Here is a 25,092-nt window from a genome sequence, read left to right on the forward strand (position 1 = left end):
ATATATCTCCTACTCAGGAAGCATCTTTTGAGCATAGTTTGATAAACACCTCAACTATGCTAAGATCGCCAAAAGATTCTAAATATGGCCATCAGTTCCGGAGAAGGCCTATCTTAAGCACAACCTGAGAACAGAGATCAATGATAGAGTAGATACATTACCTTATTTCCTCTGAAGATTTTCCCATATCTGGCAATGACAATCTTTCCAGTACAGTTAATTCCCATCTCTCTCTCCAGTTTGAAAAAGTCTTCAATACGGCCATAGTTGACGTACACCAACTCACCCTAGTAGAAGAGAGGCACAGTGAGAATGGGGATATCAGTGAGCATAAGAAAGGAGATGTGCTCTAATAAGGGGGCAATCGGGGAGCAAGGAACTCAATTTATAACCCTGGGTCTGATGTGGGATTAAAGAACCTGAGTCTGCAAGCTGCTTGAGCACCTTTATCTCCCATTGGCTTAAATGGGAATTGAGGGTGCTCAGAACCTCACAATGGGAGATAAAGGTGCTCAAGCAGCTTGAAGACTCAGGCTCTTTATCTTCCTGATCCTGTGCCCACTGAAGTCAATAGCAAAGCTTCCATTAACTGCAGCGGTACAGGACTGAAACCCCATCAGTTTCCCCATCTGTAAAGTGGGGACAGTAATACCTAGCTACTTCACAGGGATGTTGGGAGTATTAATTAATTAATACTTGAAGATTAAAAGTACAGCATAAGTATTTCTAGGTATTAATTCTACTAAGGCAATGCTTTCGGCTTTGCTTTAGTAATTAAAGCACACTCTCACAACGATGTTAGAAGACATTAGTTCTGTGGGTGGGTTGATAAAATGCTTGAAATCTTTGTCCCAAAGCTACTGGAACATTGCACCAACTCCTTCTTTTCAATGAACTCAGAATAACATGGATCTGCTACGACTCTGTTAATAGCAGATCCATTGTATTCTTGCGCTTACAGAAAATGAGGAGTCGGTGCAATTCTCCAGTAGCTTTGAGGCCATTTGTACGTGGGGTTATGGCAAAATGGATACAGTATATTTATTCTGGATGTGCTATAAATCTTTGTCGTCATTAGGGCTTGGTCTACACTGAAAAGTTATATAGGCATAACTGCATTGGTCAGGGGTGTGAAAAAAACCTACCCCTCTAACTGACATAATTATGCCAACAAAACTCACAGTGTAGAAGCAGCTATGTTAGTGGAAGAGTGCTTCTGTTGACATAGCTAATATGATTTGGGAGGTGGTGTTCCTACTGAAAAACTCCTTCTGTTGGTGTAGGCTGCATTGACGCTAGGAGGCTGTGCCAGAACAGACTCCACAGTGTAGACACAGATTGAGTCAATATGAGTTCTCTTACATATATTTTGAAAGACAAAGTTGCATGTTAGTTTACTGCTACTATGCTCCAAAGGCCCAATTGGCTACAGGGTACTAGATGCTGTACACATACTTGAGTAGTCACAATGTCTGCCCCAAACTGCTTACAATCCAATCAGACACCAAAGTAGGTGTGACAAACAACAGGATGGAAGGGATTAGAGAGGACACGGGTGACCTTTCTATATTATTTCTGGAATTTTAGCAGTGTGACTGGCATATTTCAGAGAAGTATAAAAACACTAGGCCAGAACTTTGGCTGGTGTACATGGGAATAACTCCAGTGCAGTCAATGGAGCTATAACTCTCACCATCTGAGGACCTGGTCCTTGATTACTGCCTGAAAATCATTGTACAGATAGATGTCACACAAATGTAGCAACAGAGGAAGGAAGATACCACAATGATGGAACACTGGACTGGATGGGACCTCCTGGGTCATCAAGTCCAATCCCCTGCTGTTACAGGCAACCCCATCATATAATCCCATTCAGAAATTTATCTAGTTCCATCTTTAAAACCAGGTAAGTTTCTTGCCCCCACTACTCCTTTTGGAGGCTATTCCAGAACCCTACTCCTGATAAGAAACCTCCTAATTTACAGACTAAATATACTCCTGGTGAGTTTATATTCATATGTTCTTGTGCCAACAGGGTCCTTCCCTCCCTTGTGTTTATCCCCCACGATCTACCTATAGCAGTGTTTCTCAAAATGGGGTCACTGCTTGTGTAGGGAAAGCCCCTGGCAGGCCGGGCCGGTTTGTTTACCTGTCCCGTCCACAGGTCCGGCTGATTGCGGCTCCCACTGGCCGCGGTTTGCTGCTCCGGGCCAATGGGAGCTGCTGGAAGTGGCATGGGCTGAGGGACGTACTAGCAGTCGCTTGCAGCAGCTCCCATTGGCCTGCAGCAGCAAACCGTGGCCAGTGGGAGCCGCGATCGGCCAGACCTGCGGACGGGGCAGGTAAACAACTTGGCCCGGCCCGCCAGCGGCTTTCCCAACACAAGCGGCGACCCCAGTTTGAAAAACACTGACATATAGCAAACAATTACATACCCACTGATTTTTTGTTTTGCTAGGTTAAACAATGGGCTTTTTAAAAAAATTATTGGGCTTGTGAATACTTCACTGAGAAGAGGAGTAGGGTTTGCAAGCCTCTTGGAAGTAGTACATACATTGGGAGGCACTGAGGACCCCTCAAGGAGGTTCCTTGCATAGGAGGCAGCTTGGAGGCAAGAGTGGGCGAAGAACATGAAGGGGACGCCAAGTTGGGCATCTTGGTGGGAATGAAATGGGTGAATAGGGGAATCAGAGAAGGACAGAGTGGAGAGGAAATGGGAACCTGGTTATGCAGAGCCTTGAAGGCAAGGACGTGCTGCTTGAGTTCTAGGTGGAGGGTGAGGGGAAACCAATCAGGGGTCTGGATGTGGTCAGAGAAATGAACAAGGAAGAGGATTTGAGTGACAACTTTTCGGGTAGATTGAATGGGACGAAGGGGACTGTCAGGAAGCCCAAAGAGGAGAAGGTTACAGTAACTGAGTTGAGGTATAGCCAAGGTCTATCGGCACAAGAGTTTTGTTGATGGGAATGGAGAGGAACAGGTGGATTTGGAGGATTTTGCACTCTTTCCCCAGCCCCTTTTTCACCCATGACAGGGCCATTAGACAGGAGAAGAGAAACTCTGAATGAAGCAACTGTAGCAGTGGCAAACAGAGTTGGCTGAAATGTTACCAGAGTTTATGTTATGAAAACACTAAACAACCCTACATCTTGACAAAAAAATTGGGAGAGTGCTGAACTAGCAAGAGAACTAGTTGGAACTCTATGATTTTTCTACAAATGTTAATACTATTTTAACAAAATATTCATGAATATTTTTACCATCTTTTCAAGCAACATTTATAGCTGCATCCTGCCAATCCAGCCACTCTCAGGCTGGTTTCCTACACTTTCACATAAAAATAATCCTTTGTATTTACATTTCTTCCAAATAGTTAAATCACTTTCATTGAATCAGAATCACGTGGTGGCATGGTTGAACCTGAAAGTTTGGGAATATGGTCTCCTATTTGCTACTCTAGATACAGGTGTTTGTGAACAATGGAACAATGATATCTATTTTGAAGCAGTTGCCATCCTAGCAGCATAAATAAATACACCTGTACACAGAATGGCAGATTTTTCCAATCTTTCACATTCAAAAATACCCTTGGAGCTTGGGTTTTAATGGAGCTATTTAGTTACTGGAAGAATATATATAATGAATTATCTGTATGCATTACTGTGCATATGCACAGTTATTTTCTTCTTTAATTCCAAAAAGGTACTACAGTGCAATCTCTCCACTTGAACACTGTGGGCTGCTGGCCTTGAGAAGCATATATTTCTATAAAACAGTTGTATAAAATACGACCCACTCAAGAATTGTTCTTGAAGGGTCAAAAGGGGAATATGTAGTAGTAGGATTTTATGTTTATATTTTTTTATAATTTAAAATAAAAATAATAATGTAGCATGGATATGTAAATGTATTGGTATATGATTTGACCATATCCTGCCACCACCTTTTTTAAATAGCAGAAAGGAATGACCCAATGGGCCATTGTTAGAGGCATCAGCCAGAATCTGTGTCTGGGCTGATTTCAAGGCAGTAACAGACCTTTTAGGGTCACCACTTCGTTGTAGGTTTAGCATTTTAAAATAAATAAAAGAATGCAATAATTTTTTTCTCTTGCATTGCAATTTGATGTTCCTGTTCAAATGTTCTGTGTAAATCAATTCTGTTTTGTGTGCAAATGAGAAATGTGTGTGTTTAAAAAAAAAAAAAAGTAAAGGCCATCACCAAACCAAATGTTCTAGAAAGGAACCAAGAACAGACGCAAGAGCACCAGAAAATTACAACACATCCCTATTAAAATGTCAAAAAAGGGCAAATTAACAACTCTAAAATAAAACAGGCACCTATCAATGGGGACAAAATAGCTGTAATCAAAACCATCCTGAGGTAACTCCCTAAAAAACTTAATAAAAAAAACGAAATATAAAATAAAAAGAACAATTAAAAAAAACAAGCACTCATCAAACAATTACAGCATGACGGTGCAAAACTCATTGGTTTCAATAAAAAAAAATCACTATATAAACAAGGTGCCTTGCCATGAAACTTTGGATTCGTCCTACCAAGACTTCTCCGGAGCATCATGTCGTGACTGACAAAACCCGGCTCCTACCTACCTGTGATCAACATAGCTGGCCACTAGATTGATCCGGACTTTGGTCTGGTAACTATAACATCAACTGGCGGGACAGTATGTGTGCGTGATTAAATGCATATGTTAATTGCTGTATCTTCAGTAAATGCAGCATATTGCCTTTTCCCCTGAAAAAGATCCCATGTGCTTCGTATAAGCATAACAGCCTGTCTTTAGAGCCCTGCATGGATTCAAAAATGTGGATCCACATCCGTCAGGATCAACCCGCAATCTGCTAGCCATCTTTTACCTGCATCCGCATCCACACCCGCAGCAGCGAGCCATCTCACAAAGGCTAGCGACGGGGTGGAAGGGAAGCAAGGAGGGGCAGGTCTTGCAGGGATGAGGCAGCATGAGGGTGGAGACTACTCCATACAAAGAGAGGACTCTACTTAAGCCAAATACAATGGGCCAGATCTTCAGCTGGTGTAAACCGGTGATGCTCTGTTGAAGTGAGTGGAGCTGATTTACACCTGCTTGAGGCTGTGGCCTAGTTTGTTCAGACCAAACGATATGTCCATACAAAGATGATTTTTTGTAACAGCTTTCTGAAACCCTACCAGGGGCTTGAGTTTCCACGTGCTCTCATCAGTGTAAGTCATTGGGAATTCCATTGAAGTCAGAGTAACACTGGAGTCAAACCACTATAAGTGAAATGAGAATCTGGCCCATTCTCTCATTATTTCTATAGAATGTCTAGTACAGAATCCCCAATTTTATACATCCTCATATTTGTCAGCCAATACAAAAATGTTGATTTGTGTGCGTTCATAACTGGAGAGCTGTAATTATACCAATTAACGGCAGCCTGCTAGGTTTCCACAATCAGGGAAATTGTTTTACAGTGAAAGGATAAGCCAAGTCACCATATGAGTTAAAATGTGTTGTTAAAACCTTTTCATACAATTCTATAGCTTTTCATTTTTATGAATTCCTTGATTAAGCAAAGGTAATCACTGCAACATGCAGACACAATCCCACTTTTTAAGAAATACGATCAGGAAAATTAAGTGCAATAAAGAGTCACTTATTTGAACGCTCAGGCGTCTCTGACACATTACTCAAAAATACATTATAGGATGGTATTTCTTTATGAAAAATCCCAGCTTTACCTTTCAGTAACCCCACTGGGAGTCACATAGCTAGTGTAGATCCCCGCAGAACACTGTGATAATTTACACCAGAACTTGCTAGTAACAGAATGAAATTGCCAGTGTTTATAGAGATGTCACTTCAAAAACGCACACAATTATGCAAATGGTAAGAATTCAGTGTGGACTCTGTAGTAAAATCCTGAAAGACTCTTTCAATTTAATTGCAGGGCTCATGGGTTTGGCAGATGCCCTCTACGCTGCCTGCTTGCCTATTCAGTGTCTGATTCCTCCCCGCCTTTCCTGACTGGGACTACTTATGTAGTAAAATATTATTTATGCTGAGTAAAGGTGGCAGAACTGGATCATCAATGATGCTGATGGAAGTACTCCAGATTTACACCAGCATACCCAAGTGCAGAATTTGGCCCAATGTGTCCTCACATCACTGCTTTGCCTGTTTTCCATTAAAGATTTCTATTTGATATCCAAAAAAATTTAGAACACTCTTCTTATTTAATAAGAACACAGATGGATACCAGAACAACAAAAATGAAGGAGGTCATCCACAGATCCTGATATCTGTTCTTAAAATCGAGGAGAGCAGGGCAGGATTAAGACAACTGTATAACTGACAGCTCCTGGAGTCACATGGTGGTGTCAGAATCTTAGTTTTCATTTGAAAATGAAATAAGGTCCCAATATCAGAAGATTAAATTACATACCTCCACTGAAGACAACAGCGGGATTTACTCCCAGCGGCACATCTAGCCTTATGTTTTCATCCCTCATGATTTCAAAGATTTGTTGAAAATGTGAGCCCAGAATAGCCAACACAGTGGTGTCCACCTGAGTCTACAGAGAACCCGAAACAATAGCTCAAAGAGTTGTAAACTAGCCTATTCATTTGAATGAGTTCCAAACTCTGAAACCTGCTGCTCTTCCAGCACTCCCTCCAATACTATCCTCACAGAGGACTCTAGGTGTGTTTAGGCCCTCAGTGCTCTCATTCCATCATAGTACTTTGGCGGGGGTCGGAGGGGGTTGTTTGCAAGTGCCCCACATGCAGAATCCCCTGCTTGGGTGGGTGGGAGCTATGTTCAATGGGTTTTAGATTAGGTCTTTCAATTCCAGTTTTCTCTGTGTGCTTTCAGACAGGCTACAGTGGAGCCTTTATTATGTTTCCTGCTGGTCAGCATCTGCACTGTTAGGGGGTTTAATATTTTTCTCTTATCCTTCCTACTGTGATTTCATTAAATACACCAAGTAAAAAGTAAACAGGCTAATTTTCAGTACTATTTACATCTGGGATTATGCAAATTTCAGGGACAAACTGCTTTCTGATGTAAATCTAGAACTACTTAATTTAAATTAATGGACGTACACTGGTGTAAATACACATGTATTTTGGACCTATAGCCTTGAATTCATTTAAATGGCTGATTTCTCTCTTCCCCACTTCTTTTTTTAAAAGTTTCTGCTGTGAAGTACCTTAGGTTTCTTTGGAGGGGGAGGTTTGTAATGGTCTCTGTTAAATTTATGATGCCACATGCTGTAATGAGAATTCCCCCACATTCCTAATGATGCTCACTGTGGATTTGAAGCAAGCACTTTTTACAGAAACAAAGAAAATCACTTTGGAACATTATACAATCAAACAGTTTCCTTGTGATAACCAGGAGTCAAGTTGAATCTAACTGTGGTATGTTGCTTCCTGGTCATATGGGTAGGGGGCTCAAATTGTTATGGGTGCAGCATATTTTTCAAATGGTTTGTGCTTTTTAAAAACACCCCATTGCTTTTGTCCAACAGGAGTCTTGTTAAATACAGTTCTCATGTTGGATGCTTGGGAGCATGCAGGGTGCAAAGAAAAAAATCCACATGCAATTTTACCTTAGTAAGACCCGTGTCTATTTGGACTCCTGGCTCCTTCAAAAGATTGTTATCTTTTCTATAAAATGAACTTCCATATGTAACAAAACTAGGGCTTTCAGTAATACCACTGGGAATCGCACAGCAAGTGTAGATCCCTTCAGAACACTGTGATGATTTCATAGTATTACAAGCAAGTTCCAGTGTAAATGATAGAAATGGCACTTCAAAAATGTGCAAAATTATGCAAATGGTGGGAACTCATTGTGGACTCTGTTCTAAAGTCTTGCAAGACTCTTTAAATGTAATGGCAGAGCTCATGGGTTTGGCAGGTACTCTCTACCCAACCTGTTTGCAAATTCAGTGTTTGATTCTGCCAGCCTTTCCTGACTGGATTTTTTGTCTGAATAACTACATCTACATTAGGGCTTTTGCCAGCACAACTATTTCTCTAAGGGTACGTCTACACTACAAGACTATTTCGAATCTACTTAATTCGAATTTGTGGAATCGACCTTATGAAGTCGAATTTGTGTATCCACACTAAATACACTAATTCGACTGTCTGAGTCCACAGTAACGGGGCCAGCGTCGACTTTGGAAGCGGTGCACTGTGGGAAGCTATCCCACAGTTCCCGCAGTCCCCGCTGCCCATTGGAATGCTGGGTAGAGCCCCCAATGCCTGCTGGGGGAAAAAATGTGTCGAGGGTGGTTTTGGGTAACTGTCATCATTCAACCGTCACTCCCGCCCTCTCTCCTTGAAAGCGCCGGCGGGAAATCTGTTCGCGCCCTTCTCTGGTCGGTTACAGCTCGGACGCCACAGCACTGCGAGCATGGAGCCCACTGCGATCATCGCTGCACTTATGGCCGTTGTCAACTCCTCGCACCTTATCGTCCACCTCTTCCACAGTCAGCTGCTGAGAAATCGGGTGAGGAGGCTCCGTCAGCGCGGTGAGGACAGCAAGTCACAGAGTGGCACAGACCTCTCACAAAGCAGGGTACGCCACGCAGTGGAGATCATGGTGGCAATGGGTCAAGTTCATGGTGTGGAACGGCGATTCTGGGCCCGGGAAACAAGCACGGACTGGTGGGACCGCATAGTGCTGCAGGTCTGCGATGAATCACAGTGGCTGCGAAACTTCAGGATGCGTAAGGGCACTTTCCTTGAACTGTGTGACTTGCTGGCCCCTGCCCTGAAGCGCCAGGACACCCGGATGCAAGCAGCCCTGAGTGTGCAGAAGCGAGTGGCCATAGCCCTCTGGAAACTTGCAACGCCAGACAGCTACCGGTCAGTAGCGAACCACTTTGGCGTGGGCAAATCTACCGTAGGGCTTGCTGTGATTCAAGTAGCCCACGCAATCGTTGAGCAACTGCTCTCAAAGGTAGTGACCCTGGGAAACGTCCAGGTCGTCAGAGATGGCTTCGGCGCGATGGGATTCCCAAACTGCGGTGGGGCTATAGATGGGACTCACATCCCTATCCTGGGACTGGCCCACCAGGCCAGCGAGTACATTAACCGAAAGGGCTACTTTTCTATGGTGCTGCAAGCACTGGTGGACCATAGGGGACGTTTTACCAACATCTACGTCGGGTGGCCGGGCAAGGTTCATGACGCGCGTGTGTTCAGGAACTCTGGTCTGTTTAAACGCCTCCAGGCAGGTACTTTCTTCCCGGACCACAAAATAACGGTTGGGATGTGCAGATGCCTACAGTGATCCTCGGGGACCCAGCCTACCCGCTAATGCCCTGGCTCATGAAGCCCTATACAGGCGCCTTGGACAGTGAGAAGGAACTCTTCAACTACCGGCTGAGCAAGTGCAGAATGGTGGTGGAGTGTGCTTTCGGACGTCTCAAGGGGAGATGGCGGAGCTTACTGACTCGCTCGGACCTCAGCGAAAAAAATATCCCCGTTGTTATTGCTGCTTGCTGTGTGCTCCACAATCTTTGTGAGAGCAAGGGGGAGACCTTTATGGCGGGATGGGAGGTTGAGGCAAATCGCCTGGCTGCTGATTACGCTCAGCCAGACAGCTGTGCCGATAGAAGATCCCAGCGGGAAGCGCTGTGCATCCGGGAGGCTTTGAAAGCTAGGTTCCTCGGAGAGCAGGGTAACCTATGACTCTCCAGTTGATTTACAGAGAAGCTGAACCTGAGCCTGTTTCAGTGCTGTTGACTTCGATCTGCGGTTACATACCCCGTTCTCCAGGTTTCCCCCTTCCAACACACGTTTTAAAATAAATGTAATGGAACACTGATTATTAACAAAGTTTTCTTTAATTATGAATTCCTGTTCAAGGGTTGAAACATGGACGCAGACTGTGGTGGGTACGGTGTGCACTGATGTACAGACCGCTTCTACACTAGAGGAATGACAGGCTCCTGCTCCTACAGCGGTCTCTGGGGGGAGGACGGTTGCAGGTGGGTGTGCAGGAAGGGGTGGGTTTGCAGGAAGGGGTGTGGGGTGCCGTCTTTGGGACGGAGTTTGGATGCAGGCTCTGGGCTGGGGTTGGGGCGTAGGAAGGGGTGAGGGGTGTGTGGGAAGGGTGAGTATGTGTCCGTGGATGAGGGCTCTTGCTGGGGCTCAGGGCATCGGAGAGGCTCGTGGCTAGGGTGGAAGGGCATGGTAAGGGCAGCCTGCCTTGCCATTTGTGGATGTCAGGCGCTAGGACCCTGGGGCAGCATACACCTCACAGACTGACCCGGGGCAGCATACACCTCACAGACTGACCCTGGTGCCTAATGACTGCAGTCTGTGTGTGTCCTGCTGTTGATCCTGCCCCCAAGTCTGTACCCTGGTAATGGAGGCTGTCCTATGAAATTAAAAAACCCCTCCCCCCCCTTCACACAAAGTCTTCTGACAAGGAAAACGTGACGGAAACAGTGAATAACAACAAACTACTCTTAATACTCAACTACACAGTGGGGGGATGAAACTTGGATTTGGGACTGGGTGATCCAGGAAGGGAAGCACTTCTCAAAATTTATGGCATGAGAGCTGTTTGGTACATGAGCGCTCTGCTGGCGTGGAGTGACAGTTTTCACGGCCCCTAGCGCCCCTCCTTCTTGTGATTTTGGGTGAGGGGGGGACAGGACTTTGTGGTGGGGGAGGGCGGTTGCAGATACAGTTCAGGGGGGCTCTCTGCTCCTGCCTGCGGTCCTGCAGAACATCTACAAGGCGCCGGAGCGTGTCCGTTTGCTCCCTCATTAGCCCAAGCAGCGTTTGAGTCGCCTGCTGGTCTTCCTGCCGCCACCTGTCCTCCCGTTCGCTGTGTGAGCGCTGGTGCTGACATAGGGTCTCCCTCCACTGTCTCTGCTCGGCCGCCTCGGCTCTGGAGCAGGCCATCAGTTCCGAGAACATGTCGTCCCTAGTCTTTTTCTTTTGCCGCCTAATCTGCGCCAGCCTCTGTGAGGGGGAAGCCAGGGCAGTTCGTGAAAGAGCCGCAGCTGTGTGATGGGAAAAAGGAAGTGATTTCCTTGAAAAGATACATGTTTGCGAACACTGAACACAGTCTAGTCAGTTTCTGTGAACAAGACCATACAGGGCACCTAGTCTCACGAGCTCTCAGGACAAGTTCGAGATTTCGGAATACGCTTTCATTGGCTGCGGTCGTGCACAGGAGATCGGACAAGCGGGGCGGTACAGCTGAATCCGTGTAGCAGCCAGGCCTGGTAAGCACTACACTATAGGCTGCTTAACAGTTAATGGATAGCTGTGCCCTCCCGCTGAAGGCAATCTGTAAAGCATAAAGTCTGACCCTGTTCCAGCCCCTCGCGGCTGTGCCCGGGAAAGATCACTGTATGCTTTCCCTCTGCGGCCTCCAACACCTGGCTATTAAACGAAGGTCATTGCTATGCAAAGTAAAAGTCAAGCATTCACAATAGTAACAGTACACTAATTGCCCTAATTAGATGCAGCAGTCGCCGAACGAGATTACCCTGAGGCGGGTCACTCGGAGAGAGAGAGAGAGGATGCTGCGAGAATCCCTGCACAGACCAGGACCGTATGCTGCCATGCTGGTGGAGGCAATGATTCCGCTGTACATTAGGATGGCCTGGCGCGGAAGAGTGTGCTTCCACGGAGCACCAAATAAGGCACCTCTCCCCAGGAACCTCCTGCGGAGGCTTTTCGAGCTCCTCTACGAGAGCTTCGTGGAAGTGTCCCAGGAGGATTTCTGTTCCATCCCTATATGTGTGGACCTTCTTTTTATATAGTTTTATATGGAAAAGTTTTTATATAGTTTTTATATATTTTTTATTCCTGTTTTTTAAGAAATAAATGTTTCCATGTTTATAGCACTTACCGACTGATCCTTCCCCTGATTCTGAGTCCGGGTTAACGGCCGGGGAGGGTTGGTAGGGGATCTCTGTGAGGGTGATGAAGAGATCCTGGCTGTCGGGGAAAGCGGTATTGTAAGCGCTGTCGCCTGCGTCGTCCTCCACAAACCCTTCCTCATCTTCCCCATCGGCGAACATCGCCGAGGAACTGCCCGTCGACAGCGATCAGATCCAGGACTTCCCGGTCTGTCCATGCTGGGGACCTCTTTCTATTCTGGGATTGCATGGACTCCTCTGCTGGAGAGCTCTGCATCGTTGCAGGTGCTGCTGAGCTCGCCCCGATGTCCAACCAGGACATCAGATTCAAAGTGCCCAGACAGGAAAAGGAATTCAAATTTTCCCGGGTCGTTTCCTGTGTGGCTGGTCAGAGAATCCAAGCTTGGACTGCTGTCCAGAGCGTCAACAGAGTGGTGCACTGTGGGATAGCTCCCGGAGCTACTAAGTTCGATTTGCATCCACACATAGCCTAATTCGAGATAGCCATGTCCAATTTAGCGCTACTCCCCTCGTCGGGGTGGAGTACCGAATTCGAACTAAAGAGCCCTCTAGGTCGAATTAAACGGCTTCCTGGTGTGGACGGTTGAGCGGTTAATTCAAATTAACGCTGCTAAATTCGATTTAAAGTCCTAGTGTAGACCAGGCCTAAGAGGTGCAATCCCTTTCCACCGCTGTCCTCATTCCTAACTGACATAGCTATGCTGGAATACTCAGGTAGACCCAATTCTGCTGTCCTACTGAGGTAGGACATAGCCTCTCTCATGAATAGTCCTACTGATGAAAGATTAATTAGAAGCCTTTAATGACCCAAGGATGAAAATGGCCTATTAGGTCATCTAACCCTCACATGACTAGTATACTTATATTTTTCAATCTTTTGTCCAGTTCAGTTTTAAATATCCACAATCCTAACTAGATCATGCTGTTAGGAATTTTTTTTCGTGATGTTCAGCCTCAAGTTATTTTTCTTAATTGATGAAATTACTCGTAGGGTATGTCTACAATACCAGATTAGTTCGATTTAACTTAATTCGAATTTGTGGAATCGACCTCACAAAGTCGAATTTGTGTGTCCACACTAAGGACACTAATTCGACTTTGTGAGTCTACACTAACGGGGCAAGTGTCGACATTGGAAGCGGTGCACTGTGGGAAGCTATCCCACAGTTCCCGCAGTCCCCGCTGCCCATTTGAATTCTGGGATTTCCCCACAATGCATGCTCGGGGAAAAATGTGTCGAGGGTGGTCTTGGGTAACTGTCATCATTCAACGTGCTTTCGGACGTCTCAAGGGGAGATGGAGGAGCTTACTGACTCGCTCGGATCTCAGCGAAACCAATATCCCCATTGTTATTGCAGCTTGCTGTGTGCTCCACAATCTCTGTGAGAGCAAGGGGGAGACCTTTATGGCAGGATGGGAGGTTGAGGCAAATCGCCTGGCTGCTGATTACGCTCAGCCAGACAGCCATGCGATTAGAAGAGCCCAGCGGGAAGCGCTGTGCATCCGGGAGGCTTTGAAAGCTAGGTTCCTCAGGGAGCAGGGTAACCTGTGACTGTTCAGTTTCTTTACAGAGAAGCTGAACCTGCCCCTGCTTCAGTTACTGTTGACTTTCTTCTGTGGTTACATACCCCGTTCACCACGTTTCCCCCCTTCCAACACACGTTTAAAAATAAAGTTAATGGAACATTGTTAATTAACAACGTTTTCTTTATTAATGAATTCGCGTTAAAGGGTTGAAACAGGGACGCAGACTGTGGTGGGTAGGGTGTGCAGTGATGTTAACACCGCTTCTACACTCGAGGAATGACAGGCTCCTGCTCCTAAAGCGGTCTGCAGTGCCGGACTGGTTGTTTCAACGGAGCCTGCCATCCCTCCTTTTCAGGACTCTGTGTGCGGGGGCTACGTGACCTTGTGGCGGGGGAGGACGGTTACAGATTCCCCTGCTGCGTGGCTCTGTGGTCCGGGACAAGGACCGCTGCATAAGTTCTGTAACCGCCCTCCCATGCCACAAAGTCACATACCCCCCACCCACAGAGAACATGGAAAACACCTCCCAGACCGACCAGGGTGCCTACTGACTGCACTGTGTGTGTGACCTGCTGTTGATCCTGCCCCCGTGTCTGTACCCTGGTAAAGGTGACTGTCCTATGCAATTAACAACCCCCTTCCCCCCCCCCCTTCACAGACAGTCTTCTGTAGAAAAACTTGACGGAAATAGTAATTAACAGCAAACTACTTTTAATAATCAACTACACAGTTAGGGGATGAAACTGGGATTGGGGCTTCAGTGAGCCAGGAAGGGAAGGACTTCTCAACATTTAGGGAATGAAAGCCTTCTTGTATTTGTGCACTCTGCAGGGGTGCAGTGACAGTTTTCATGGCCCCTGTCGCCCCTCCTTCTTGTTACTTTGGGTGAGGGGGGTTTGGGACTTTGTGGCGGGGGAGGGCGGTTGCAGATACAGTTTAGGGGGGGCTCTGTCCTCCTGCCTGCGGTCCTGCAGAACATCCACAAGGGGCCGGAGAGTGTCAAATTTTCCCTGGGCATTTCCTGTGTGGCTGGTCAGAACATCCAAGCTCGGACTGCTGTCCAGAGCGTCAACAGAGTGGTGCACTGTGGGATAGCTCCCGGAGCTACTAAGTTCGATTTGCATCCACACATAGCCTAATTCGAGATAGCCATGTCCAATTTAGCGCTACTCCCCTCGTCGGGGTGGAGTACCGAATTCGAACTAAAGAGCCCTCTAGGTCGAATTAAACGGCTTCCTGGTGTGGACGGTTGAGCGGTTAATTCAAATTAACGCTGCTAAATTCGATTTAAAGTCCTAGTGTAGACCAGGCCTAAGAGGTGCAATCCCTTTCCACCGCTGTCCTCATTCCTAACTGACATAGCTATGCTGGAATACTCAGGTAGACCCAATTCTGCTGTCCTACTGAGGTAGGACATAGCCTCTCTCATGAATAGTCCTACTGATGAAAGATTAATTAGAAGCCTTTAATGACCCAAGGATGAAAATGGCCTATTAGGTCATCTAACCCTCACATGACTAGTATACTTATATTTTTCAATCTTTTGTCCAGTTCAGTTTTAAATATCCACAATCCTAACTAGATCATGCTGTTAGGAATTTTTTTTCGTGATGTTCAGCCTCAAGTTATTTTTCTTAATTGATGAAATTACTCGTAGGGTATGTCTACAATACCAGATTAGTTCGATTTAACTTAATTCGAATTTGTGGAATCGACCTCACAAAGTCGAATTTGTGTGTCCACACTAAGGACACTAATTCGACTTTGTGAGTCTACACTAACGGGGCAAGTGTCGACATTGGAAGCGGTGCACTGTGGGAAGCTATCCCACAGTTCCCGCAGTCCCCGCTGCCCATTTGAATTCTGGGATTTCCCCACAATGCATGCTCGGGGAAAAATGTGTCGAGGGTGGTCTTGGGTAACTGTCATCATTCAACGTGCTTTCGGACGTCTCAAGGGGAGATGGAGGAGCTTACTGACTCGCTCGGATCTCAGCGAAACCAATATCCCCATTGTTATTGCAGCTTGCTGTGTGCTCCACAATCTCTGTGAGAGCAAGGGGGAGACCTTTATGGCAGGATGGGAGGTTGAGGCAAATCGCCTGGCTGCTGATTACGCTCAGCCAGACAGCCATGCGATTAGAAGAGCCCAGCGGGAAGCGCTGTGCATCCGGGAGGCTTTGAAAGCTAGGTTCCTCAGGGAGCAGGGTAACCTGTGACTGTTCAGTTTCTTTACAGAGAAGCTGAACCTGCCCCTGCTTCAGTTACTGTTGACTTTCTTCTGTGGTTACATACCCCGTTCACCACGTTTCCCCCCTTCCAACACACGTTTAAAAATAAAGTTAATGGAACATTGTTAATTAACAACGTTTTCTTTATTAATGAATTCGCGTTAAAGGGTTGAAACAGGGACGCAGACTGTGGTGGGTAGGGTGTGCAGTGATGTTAACACCGCTTCTACACTCGAGGAATGACAGGCTCCTGCTCCTAAAGCGGTCTGCAGTGCCGGACTGGTTGTTTCAACGGAGCCTGCCATCCCTCCTTTTCAGGACTCTGTGTGCGGGGGCTACGTGACCTTGTGGCGGGGGAGGACGGTTACAGATTCCCCTGCTGCGTGGCTCTGTGGTCCGGGACAAGGACCGCTGCATAAGTTCTGTAACCGCCCTCCCATGCCACAAAGTCACATACCCCCCACCCACAGAGAACATGGAAAACACCTCCCAGACCGACCAGGGTGCCTACTGACTGCACTGTGTGTGTGACCTGCTGTTGATCCTGCCCCCGTGTCTGTACCCTGGTAAAGGTGACTGTCCTATGCAATTAACAACCCCCTTCCCCCCCCCCTTCACAGACAGTCTTCTGTAGAAAAACTTGACGGAAATAGTAATTAACAGCAAACTACTTTTAATAATCAACTACACAGTTAGGGGATGAAACTGGGATTGGGGCTTCAGTGAGCCAGGAAGGGAAGGACTTCTCAACATTTAGGGAATGAAAGCCTTCTTGTATTTGTGCACTCTGCAGGGGTGCAGTGACAGTTTTCATGGCCCCTGTCGCCCCTCCTTCTTGTTACTTTGGGTGAGGGGGGTTTGGGACTTTGTGGCGGGGGAGGGCGGTTGCAGATACAGTTTAGGGGGGCTCTGTCCTCCTGCCTGCGGTCCTGCAGAACATCCACAAGGGGCCGGAGAGTGTCAAATTTTCCCTGGGCATTTCCTGTGTGGCTGGTCAGAACATCCAAGCTCGGACTGCTGTCCAGAGCGTCAACAGAGTGGTGCACTGTGGGATAGCTCCCGGAGCTACTAAGGTCGATTTCCGTCCACACATAGCCTAATTCGAGATAGCCATGTCCAATTTAGCGCTACTCCCCTCGTCGGGGTGGAGTACAGAATTCGAACTAAAGAGCCCTCTAGGTCGAACTAATTAGCTTCCTGGTGTGGACGGGTGCACGGTTAAGTCGAATTAACGCTGCTAAATTCGACAAACTCCTAGTGTAGACCAGGCCTTACTTGTAGTAAGATTAAGTCCTCAAACATAAGCCCTTATTAGAGGCCCGGTATGAGGCCTAAGGCCTGAACTAAAGTATTGGCAGGGCCGGCTGAAGCGTTTTTGCCACCCCAAGCAGCCGGGGCGGGGAGGGGGAGGAAAAAAAAAAAAAGCCATGATCAGCACTTCTACCACCGCCGCTTCATTCTTCAGAGGCAATTTGGCGGCAAGTCCCTCAGTCCCTCTCGGAGGGAAGGATCTGCCGCCAAATTGCCGCCGAAGAGCTGGACGTGCCACCCCTTCCCACTGGCCACCCCAAGCTCCTGCTTGCTGCGCTGGTGCCTGGAGCCAGCCCTGAGCATTGGTCAAGACTTTGCTAACATAAAGCAAAGTTAAGCTGTGAGCCAGAGGCAGGCCCTGCTCACAGAAGCTGGCAAGGAAAGGGCTGATGTTGCACAAATACACATACCTAAAAAATACTGGACACTAGAGATATAAACATATGCCCTGATGGTACCAGAACACTCCAATACTTGCACATTCCACACAGATAACAAAGGACAGGGTCAAAAGGGTAATATGACGGATAGAGTTGTTTTGTTCGAACCAACATGTACTAGCTGCGAGGCAGCACCTTACTGCGTAGAAGGGTTGTACCTTACTATGTAGGGGGGGTGCACCTCAATACGTCAGGAGTGATATGTAACTTGTTTGCACCTGTGTATAAGAGTGCACCCCTGAGTGGATGTCTTTGTCTGGCCTAGGGGCAGTGGAGAGTCCTGCCACTGACTGAGAGTCCTGTCCATTGTCCGGGGGCACATATTCATAGTATGTCCTGTAGAGTCTGCGGGAAACTATTACTGTGCTTCCTTTGACAATAAACCTGGCCAGGTGCCTTTGTACCTTATCAGAGTTCGTGGTCATTGGGGGTTCTCTCGCGGTCTGCTGTGTCAGCGAGCTGCAGAGCTGGGGCAGCACACAGAGGGAACACATGCATGCAGCCGACTCTTATCAAGATTGAACAGAGCAGAGCACCACACCAGTAGTGTCTGACAACATTAGTTGTACCCCTTTGTAGCACCTCTCTCAAGTGGTCAGTTTTACACCCTTTCAAATGTTTGTAGACAATTATCACCTATGAGATCTTTATAGGTTTTTCCTGTAGTGTCTGTCACTGTGAAACATAACATAAGAACGGCCATACTGGGTCAGACCAAAGGTCCATCTAGCCCAGTATCCTGTCTACTGACAGTGGCCAATGCCAGGTGCCCCAGAAGGAGTAAACCTAACAGGCAATGATCAACTGTCTCTCTCCTGCCATCCATCTCCACCCTCTGACAAACAGAATCTAGGGACACCATTCCTTACCCATCCCGGCTAATAGCCATTAATAGACTTAACCTCCATGAATTTATCCAGTTCTGTTTTAAACTCTGTTATAGGCCTGTGGAATCTAAGCCTTAGCAATTAGAGACAGCATGATGTGTTTGCAAACAAAAGCTTTGTCTATGCTGGAAAAGTAAGTGGTATTTTAAAATGTGCTAACTAATATATTTATAGAGTTGTTCATTTCAAGGCCAGAAGAGGGCCACTGCATCATCTAGTCTGAACTCCTGCACAATACAGCCATAGGACTTCACGAAGCGGTTCCAGCATCAAACCCATATATTTAACTAATGTTGCCAGCTCTTGTGATTTTACCTTGGTTCTTGGGATAGTTGGTGTTACTTAATGCACCACTTCCCAGAGATAAGTATTTTTTTATTATTATTATTTTTTTTTACATAATCAATCAGGTTTCATTTTAAAAAAAAAAAAGTTTCTGGCCCTCATGATTATGGAGAAAAGCTGGAGAATGTGACCTGAGTGCATTCAAAAGGCTGAAAACCAGAAGCCAAATAAAAATAATCCCAATTTAAAAAAAAAAAATCTTATGATTTTTAAACCAATCTGATATTTTCTTTTGCCACCTGACTCCTTTGCTGTTGGTAATTAGAGCTGAGTGAATAATTGATTTGGTTTGATTTGAACCAAAAAGAAATTTTTTAATTTTCATAGAATTGAAACATTTTGAAAAAAAATCTAAATGAAATGTTTTAAAATATTCAAAATATTTCATTTCCACTTTAGATTTTTTTCCCAGAAGCTATTTGTTGAATTTGACCCAAACTCACTAAGAATTTCAGACTCCAAAATGGATTTTTCAGCAGAATTTCTATTCCTCCAAAATCTTCACCCAGCTTTATTGGCCACCCTCTTAACACCACTCAGAACCTAGTGCAGACAAAGACAGTCATGTTTAAAAATGTGGCTGGTCATGGCACTAAGTGATGCTTAGAAACTAACACATTTAAAAACACTACTCATTTTCCAAGAACAGATAACAGCAATTCTCACCCCTTCCGTATGCCCATTCTATATACGTCAGTATTTTCTTTTCTTGTCTAGTATTTCCTCTCTTCAAACCTAATAAGTTGTAGGATGCTGTTACTGAAGGCAAGTCTACACTACAAAATTAGGTCGACCTAAATTATGTTGATGTGCAGATACTGCAGTAAAACCTATTCAATTATATGTCCACACTACACTCCTTGTGTCAGCGGTGCACCTCCTCACCAGGAGCACTTGCACCAATTTAATTGCCAGTGTGGAGCACCGTGAGACGGTTTCTGAAAGTTGATGTAAGCAATGCAGTGCCTACACTGACACTGTGTTGACCTAACTACATCGACTTAACCACTAAACCTCTTGCAGAGGTGGAGTTATTAAGTCGGTGTAGTGGGCAAGTTACATTGATGGGAGCTACATTTTAGTGTAGACCAGGGATTGGCAACCTTCAGCATGTGGCCCACCAGGGTTTACCTGCCACGTCCGCAAGTCCGGCCAATCATGGCTCCCACTGGTCACAGTTCACTGTTCCAGGCCAATGGGGGCTTCGGGAAGCAGCGTGGGCCGAGGGATGTGCTGACTGTGGCTTCTCGCAGCCTCCATTGGCCTGGGATGGCAAACTGTGGCCAGTGGGAGCCACAATTGGCTGAACCTGTGGACACATCAGGTAAACAAACCGGTCCGGCCCGCTGAGGGCTTAGCCTGGCGGGCTGGGGGCCAAAGGTTGCCGATCCCTGGTGTAGATACTTACAGAATTAGATTGACATAAGATGCCTTATATCTACTTGACTGTGTAGTCTAGACCAGGCCTCAGAGGAGGCCTTTTCTAAGAAGTGGTTCTTGCATCTAGACCTGAACATGGTCAGAAAAACTAAGATGATGTTAGGCTGCATAAAGAATAGGATGATGAATAATATGGAGAATATTATAATGTCTTTATATAAATCAATGGTGTGGCCTCATCTGGAATACTGTATACAGTACTGATCATGCACGTGGAAAAAGGGTATTGCAGAACTGGAGGGATTCAGAGATGAGTGATCAGAATGATCAAAGATCTGGAAAAACTCTCCTGTGAAGACAGGGAACAGATTGCAATTATTATCTTAGAAAGGAGACAAATAAGAGGGAACCATGATAAAAGTAAAAATAATGAATGGCCTGGAGAAGAGAGATTGGGAACTTCTGTCCTTGTCTTGGAACACAAGAACAAGGGGACATTCAATGAAATTAAAAGGTGGGAACCTCAAGAAATAATTTTTACACAAAATGTGTGATTAAACTGTGGAATGCATTGCTACAGGAAGTCATTGAGATAAAGCATTTAACAAGATTTAAACAGGGAATTGGATAACGAGAATATCCAGAGTTATGATTAACAACAAAAATTTTGGAAAGCCTATTAAACCTCATGCTTTGGAGTTTAAGCCAATCTCTAACTATTCAAAAGCAGGATGAGATTTACATGGGGTCAGATTACCCCACATCTACCTACTGAAGGGTTCTTGCACCTTTCTCAGAAGGATCTAGCACTGGCTACTGTCAGAGACAGGACACATAGGTCTGATCCCATATGGCAATTCCTATGATCTCCTCTGTTCCATAGCTGCAGTCTTGATACTGAACTCCGCTTTGTCTGCACACAAGAGCCTTATTGTGTGCCAATCTAGTTGTAGTGTCCCTGTAAAGCACAGCTGTCTTAAAGGTCACGAATGGTGGTCTTTGAGGCAGCTTGCACTCATCCTGTTAAGTGCCTTCTGGACCAGAATTTTAGTCACTCCCACAACAGATAGGCTGGCAGTGGAGCTCTCAGCACAGTGCTAGGATTAGGGCCCTACCAAATTCACCATCATGAAAAACGTGTCATGGACTGAGAAATCTGGTCTTTTGTGTGCATTTACCCTGTACTATACAGATTTCATGGGGGAGATCAGCCTCTCTCAAATTGTGGGTCCTGACCCAATACAGAGTTGCGGGGTGGGGCCGCAAGGTTATTTTAGGGTGGTCGTGGTATTGCCATCCTTCCTTCCATGCTGCCCTCAGAGATGGGTGGCGGGAGAGTGGCAACTCTTGGCCAGGCTCCCAGCTCTGAAGATAGCATCCCACCAGCAGCAGCAGAGAAGGAAGGGTGGCAATACCACACCATACCACCCTTACTTCTTCGCTGCTGCTGGCACTGCCTTCACAGCTGGGCTCCCAGCCAGCAGCCGCCACTCTCACGCTGCCCAGCTCTGAAGGCAGCGCCGCCACCAGCAGCAGTGCAGAAGTAAGGGTAGTAGAACAGCAGCCTTCCCTGCAATAACCTTGTGATCCCCACAAAAATCTCCTTTTTGGGTCAGGACCCCTAGAGTTACACCACCATGACATTTCAGATTTAAACAGCTGAAATCATGAAATTTACGATTTTTAAAACCCTATGACTGTGAAATTAACCAACATGGACCATGAATTTGGTAGGGCTCTAGCTATGTGTTCTTGCCTGCGTTTGTTGGCTAGAGGGAGTGCTGCTCCAAGCTGCATAAGCTTTTGCTTCCTGATGGAGGTCCCATTTATACCTACAAAGAGCAAGTTGCCATCTTCTTCTTCAGCTGTGTGCATGGGGCCAAATTCACGGGTAGCAATAATTTGCTAAAAAATATTTTTATGTACCATAGGTATGTATCAGTCCTGACGGGGTGGTCATACTGTATCCAAGGAAGGGAGAATTCTATCAGAAGCAAGGCAGTCACCCCAAGTGTGCCTTCAGTCCAACAACATTATTTGAATACGCTCCCAAGAGCATGCCAGGGAAGTACAGCAAGCAAGATTTGGCCCATAAATACAATGAGCTGATAATGGAGTGGGCATCCCTGGCTAAAACATAACTCACAATGAAAAGGGGCTCTGTATCTCGTGCAGTTGAACCAATCATATCGTATGTTGCCCCTCCTAAAGGAGCCCATGTAATGTTCCATGACTGATACAGAAACTATTAGCGATAGTATTCAGACTAATGGGAAGGCCACTGTGCCTAGGCAACGATAGTCTTGTGGCTGGAGCACTGGACTAGGACTCACCAAACCTGGGTTTTAATTCTTGACAGTGACAAACTTCTTGTGGGCCCTCAGGCAAGTCACTCCCCTCTGTGTATCAGTTCCCCACCTATGAATGGGGATAATACCTCCTTTCTCCCACCCTCTGTTTGCCTTGTTTGCTTAGGTTGTAAGGTCATTGGGACAGGGAATGTCTCTTACGATGTGTCTGTGTCACAGGGTTCACACAGGTTTCTGCCTTCTTGTCCTGTGCCCAGGCTGGTAAAATAAGAGTCCTCACGCCTTCTTCTGGTGTTTCACCCTTGTGCTTTATTTTACAGTGCCACCGTGCAGTCCCCTTTATCTCCCAAAAGTTATCCCCTTTCCAACCCGTTCCAGGGTCTCCTGGCCCTTGAGGCTCCCTTCCTGTGGTGAGGAGACAGAGCTGTAGCCTCCTGTTCCCTCCCAGGCTAGCCTCTTGACTGAGTTTGGTTCAGGGCTTTTATAGCCCTCCCAGCCTTCAGCCCAGCTGTCACTGCTTAGCTCAGTCTATTGCAGTGAGCCAGCCCTCGTTAGGGCCCACAGCTGGGCTCCCTGCTGGCTGCTTTGAGCCTCAGCCCCTGGCCTCTCTGCCTGAAAGCAGGGCTTAGCCAGCATTTTAGCAGGGCAGTCAAGGGGTTTTATCCCTGCCTGGCCACAGCCTGGCACAATGGAGCCCTGATAGTGTTTGGGGTCCCTACATCATACAATTATACAAATAATAAATAACAGGAAGGCAGCTGGCACTGATGTAGACCGTACTGTTGTATGGAGAAACTAAAGACTTCAAGCTTCCAGGTCTGCTGACTTGGAACTTCTCACAAGCACTAAAACTAACTGTCTGGGGAGGTAGGGGTAAAAGCATATAGTTAGTTTAAAAAGAAAACCCATCATCTAGAATTTTCTGATAGGTAATGGAGCAGCCCATTGGAATACTTTATTGTTGATAGCACTAGCTAGATGTATGAAGATTTTTCCAACTCTGTGACCACAAGTAAGGAACAATTAGCATCCAATTCTTTGAAGAGAAAGCCTGGTGTCTCTCAGGCATCATTTTTTTCTCTCAGATAACATTCGTGTATTTAATTTTAATTAGTTTTTTGAAAAGGCAGCTTCAGCCTTTCAGAGCTATTGGTATTGTTCCCCTCACCAGAGACCAAATAAAGTGACACAGTCATAGTGTTTTTCTCAGGATACTATTTTATGACAGGAGGTCATAATCCATGAGTGTTCCCATACACCATGCTCCAAATGTCCTGCTGCAGTTCTACAAAATCTCATTAACTGAAAATTCCCTGGTGAATAGAGTTTATCTGGTCTGATTTTCCAGCTACCTCTGAATATTAAACCTAACTGTGAGCAGGATACCTTTAGTTTTCTGGACTTGAGCAGCCTATTACTAAACCACAATAAAAAAATAGTAATTAACAGCCTGAATTAAATACTCAAGAAAGGTATTGTGCACAAATAAATCTTTTCTAATCTTACAAATTGCTGACTAAATCCACTAGTGAGCAGCAAGGACATAACACAGGAAAGCTCCTGCTCTACACACTAGTTTTGCAAGGAAGCCTCTGTCCTTTGGAATGCTCTGCAAAACAGGAGGTACCAAAAATAATACTCTATGGAATGTTATAAAGTGCAAATGTCCATTAACACAAGAGCATTGGGATTTAACAAGAGCCAGATTGTGCCGATTCTTGCCCATGTGTGCAGGGGGGAGGGAAGGGGGAACACAAAAAGCTTTCCCTAACTCCTCTTTTGCAGCTGACTGGATACAGAGGGCAGCATGACACAGTCTCCTAAGAGGTGGTGCTGTATGCACATTCCCCCCATACACAATTACTTCCAGATCCATTTGGTATAGTCAGTGCCCTCAAGGAACCACTCACCCTAAGACAAGGATAGCTTGCCTAGAATTTTTTGTAATCAAAACTTCCCACACCACATGGGGGTCTGATCCTGCATTCCTTATACTCCAGCCACCATCAATGGGAGTTCTGGGTGCACAGGAAATGAAGGATCCAGCCCATGATGAGTTCCATATGATTTCTCATCATTCCTGGAAAAGTGGTACTTTCTAAGCATGACATGGCAGTGCCAGTGGCACAAGATATTGCCAGGTTGGCACTGTGGCAGCATTCACAGAAATACTGGTACTTTTAGAAGCAACACAGCAATAAGGCACCCACCATTACTCCATAGATTGTGTGGCTGATTAAAGTATAACCACGCAGACACCCATGGGTACCGAGCATTTCATCACCAGCTGATGTTTCATACAAGTGTCTTTTGAAGGACTTGGGGTACAGATTAAATACTCGTTGCTCATAATAGGGCTTGTCTACACTGGTAAAATGCACCATGTTAGAAAAGTTATTAAGCTCATATTGTTTAGCTAACATGATGGTAAAAAAGAATTTGCCCTGAGAGGCCGTAGGGTAGATTTTTAGAGGCATAAAGGACACTTAAGCACTTAACTCTTATTGGTGTCAAGTATCAGAGGGGTAGCTGTGTTAGTCTGGATCTGTAAAAGCAGCAAAGAGTCCTGTGGCACCTTATAGACGTCTGTTAGTCTATAAGGTGCCACAGGACTCTTTGCTGCTTGAACTCTTATTGAATTTCAATGGGAGTTAAGCACCTATGTGATTTGACCTTCTGAATATCTACCTCCATGTCTACCTTAGAAGAAATATGTATTTTAACATGTGCTAGCTAGCACA

The 25,092-nt window shown here is 45.9% G+C and overlaps 1 protein-coding gene across 2 annotated transcripts in view; it reads right to left on the reverse strand.

Annotated features, from left to right (window-relative positions):
* Positions 1-25,092, reverse strand: part of FOLH1B (folate hydrolase 1B) — a 66,172-nt gene that overhangs the window by 29,961 nt on the left and 11,119 nt on the right. For both annotated transcript variants that reach the window (XM_045020141.1, XR_006580144.1), the window contains exon 5: positions 162-287. In XM_045020141.1, the coding sequence (XP_044876076.1) occupies positions 162-287 (126 nt within the window). The remainder of the gene's footprint in view (positions 1-161; positions 288-25,092) is intronic.

Source organism: Mauremys mutica, chromosome 1 (genome assembly GCF_020497125.1).
Source record: "Mauremys mutica isolate MM-2020 ecotype Southern chromosome 1, ASM2049712v1, whole genome shotgun sequence".
In the NCBI taxonomy this organism is placed as follows: Eukaryota; Metazoa; Chordata; order Testudines; family Geoemydidae; genus Mauremys; species Mauremys mutica.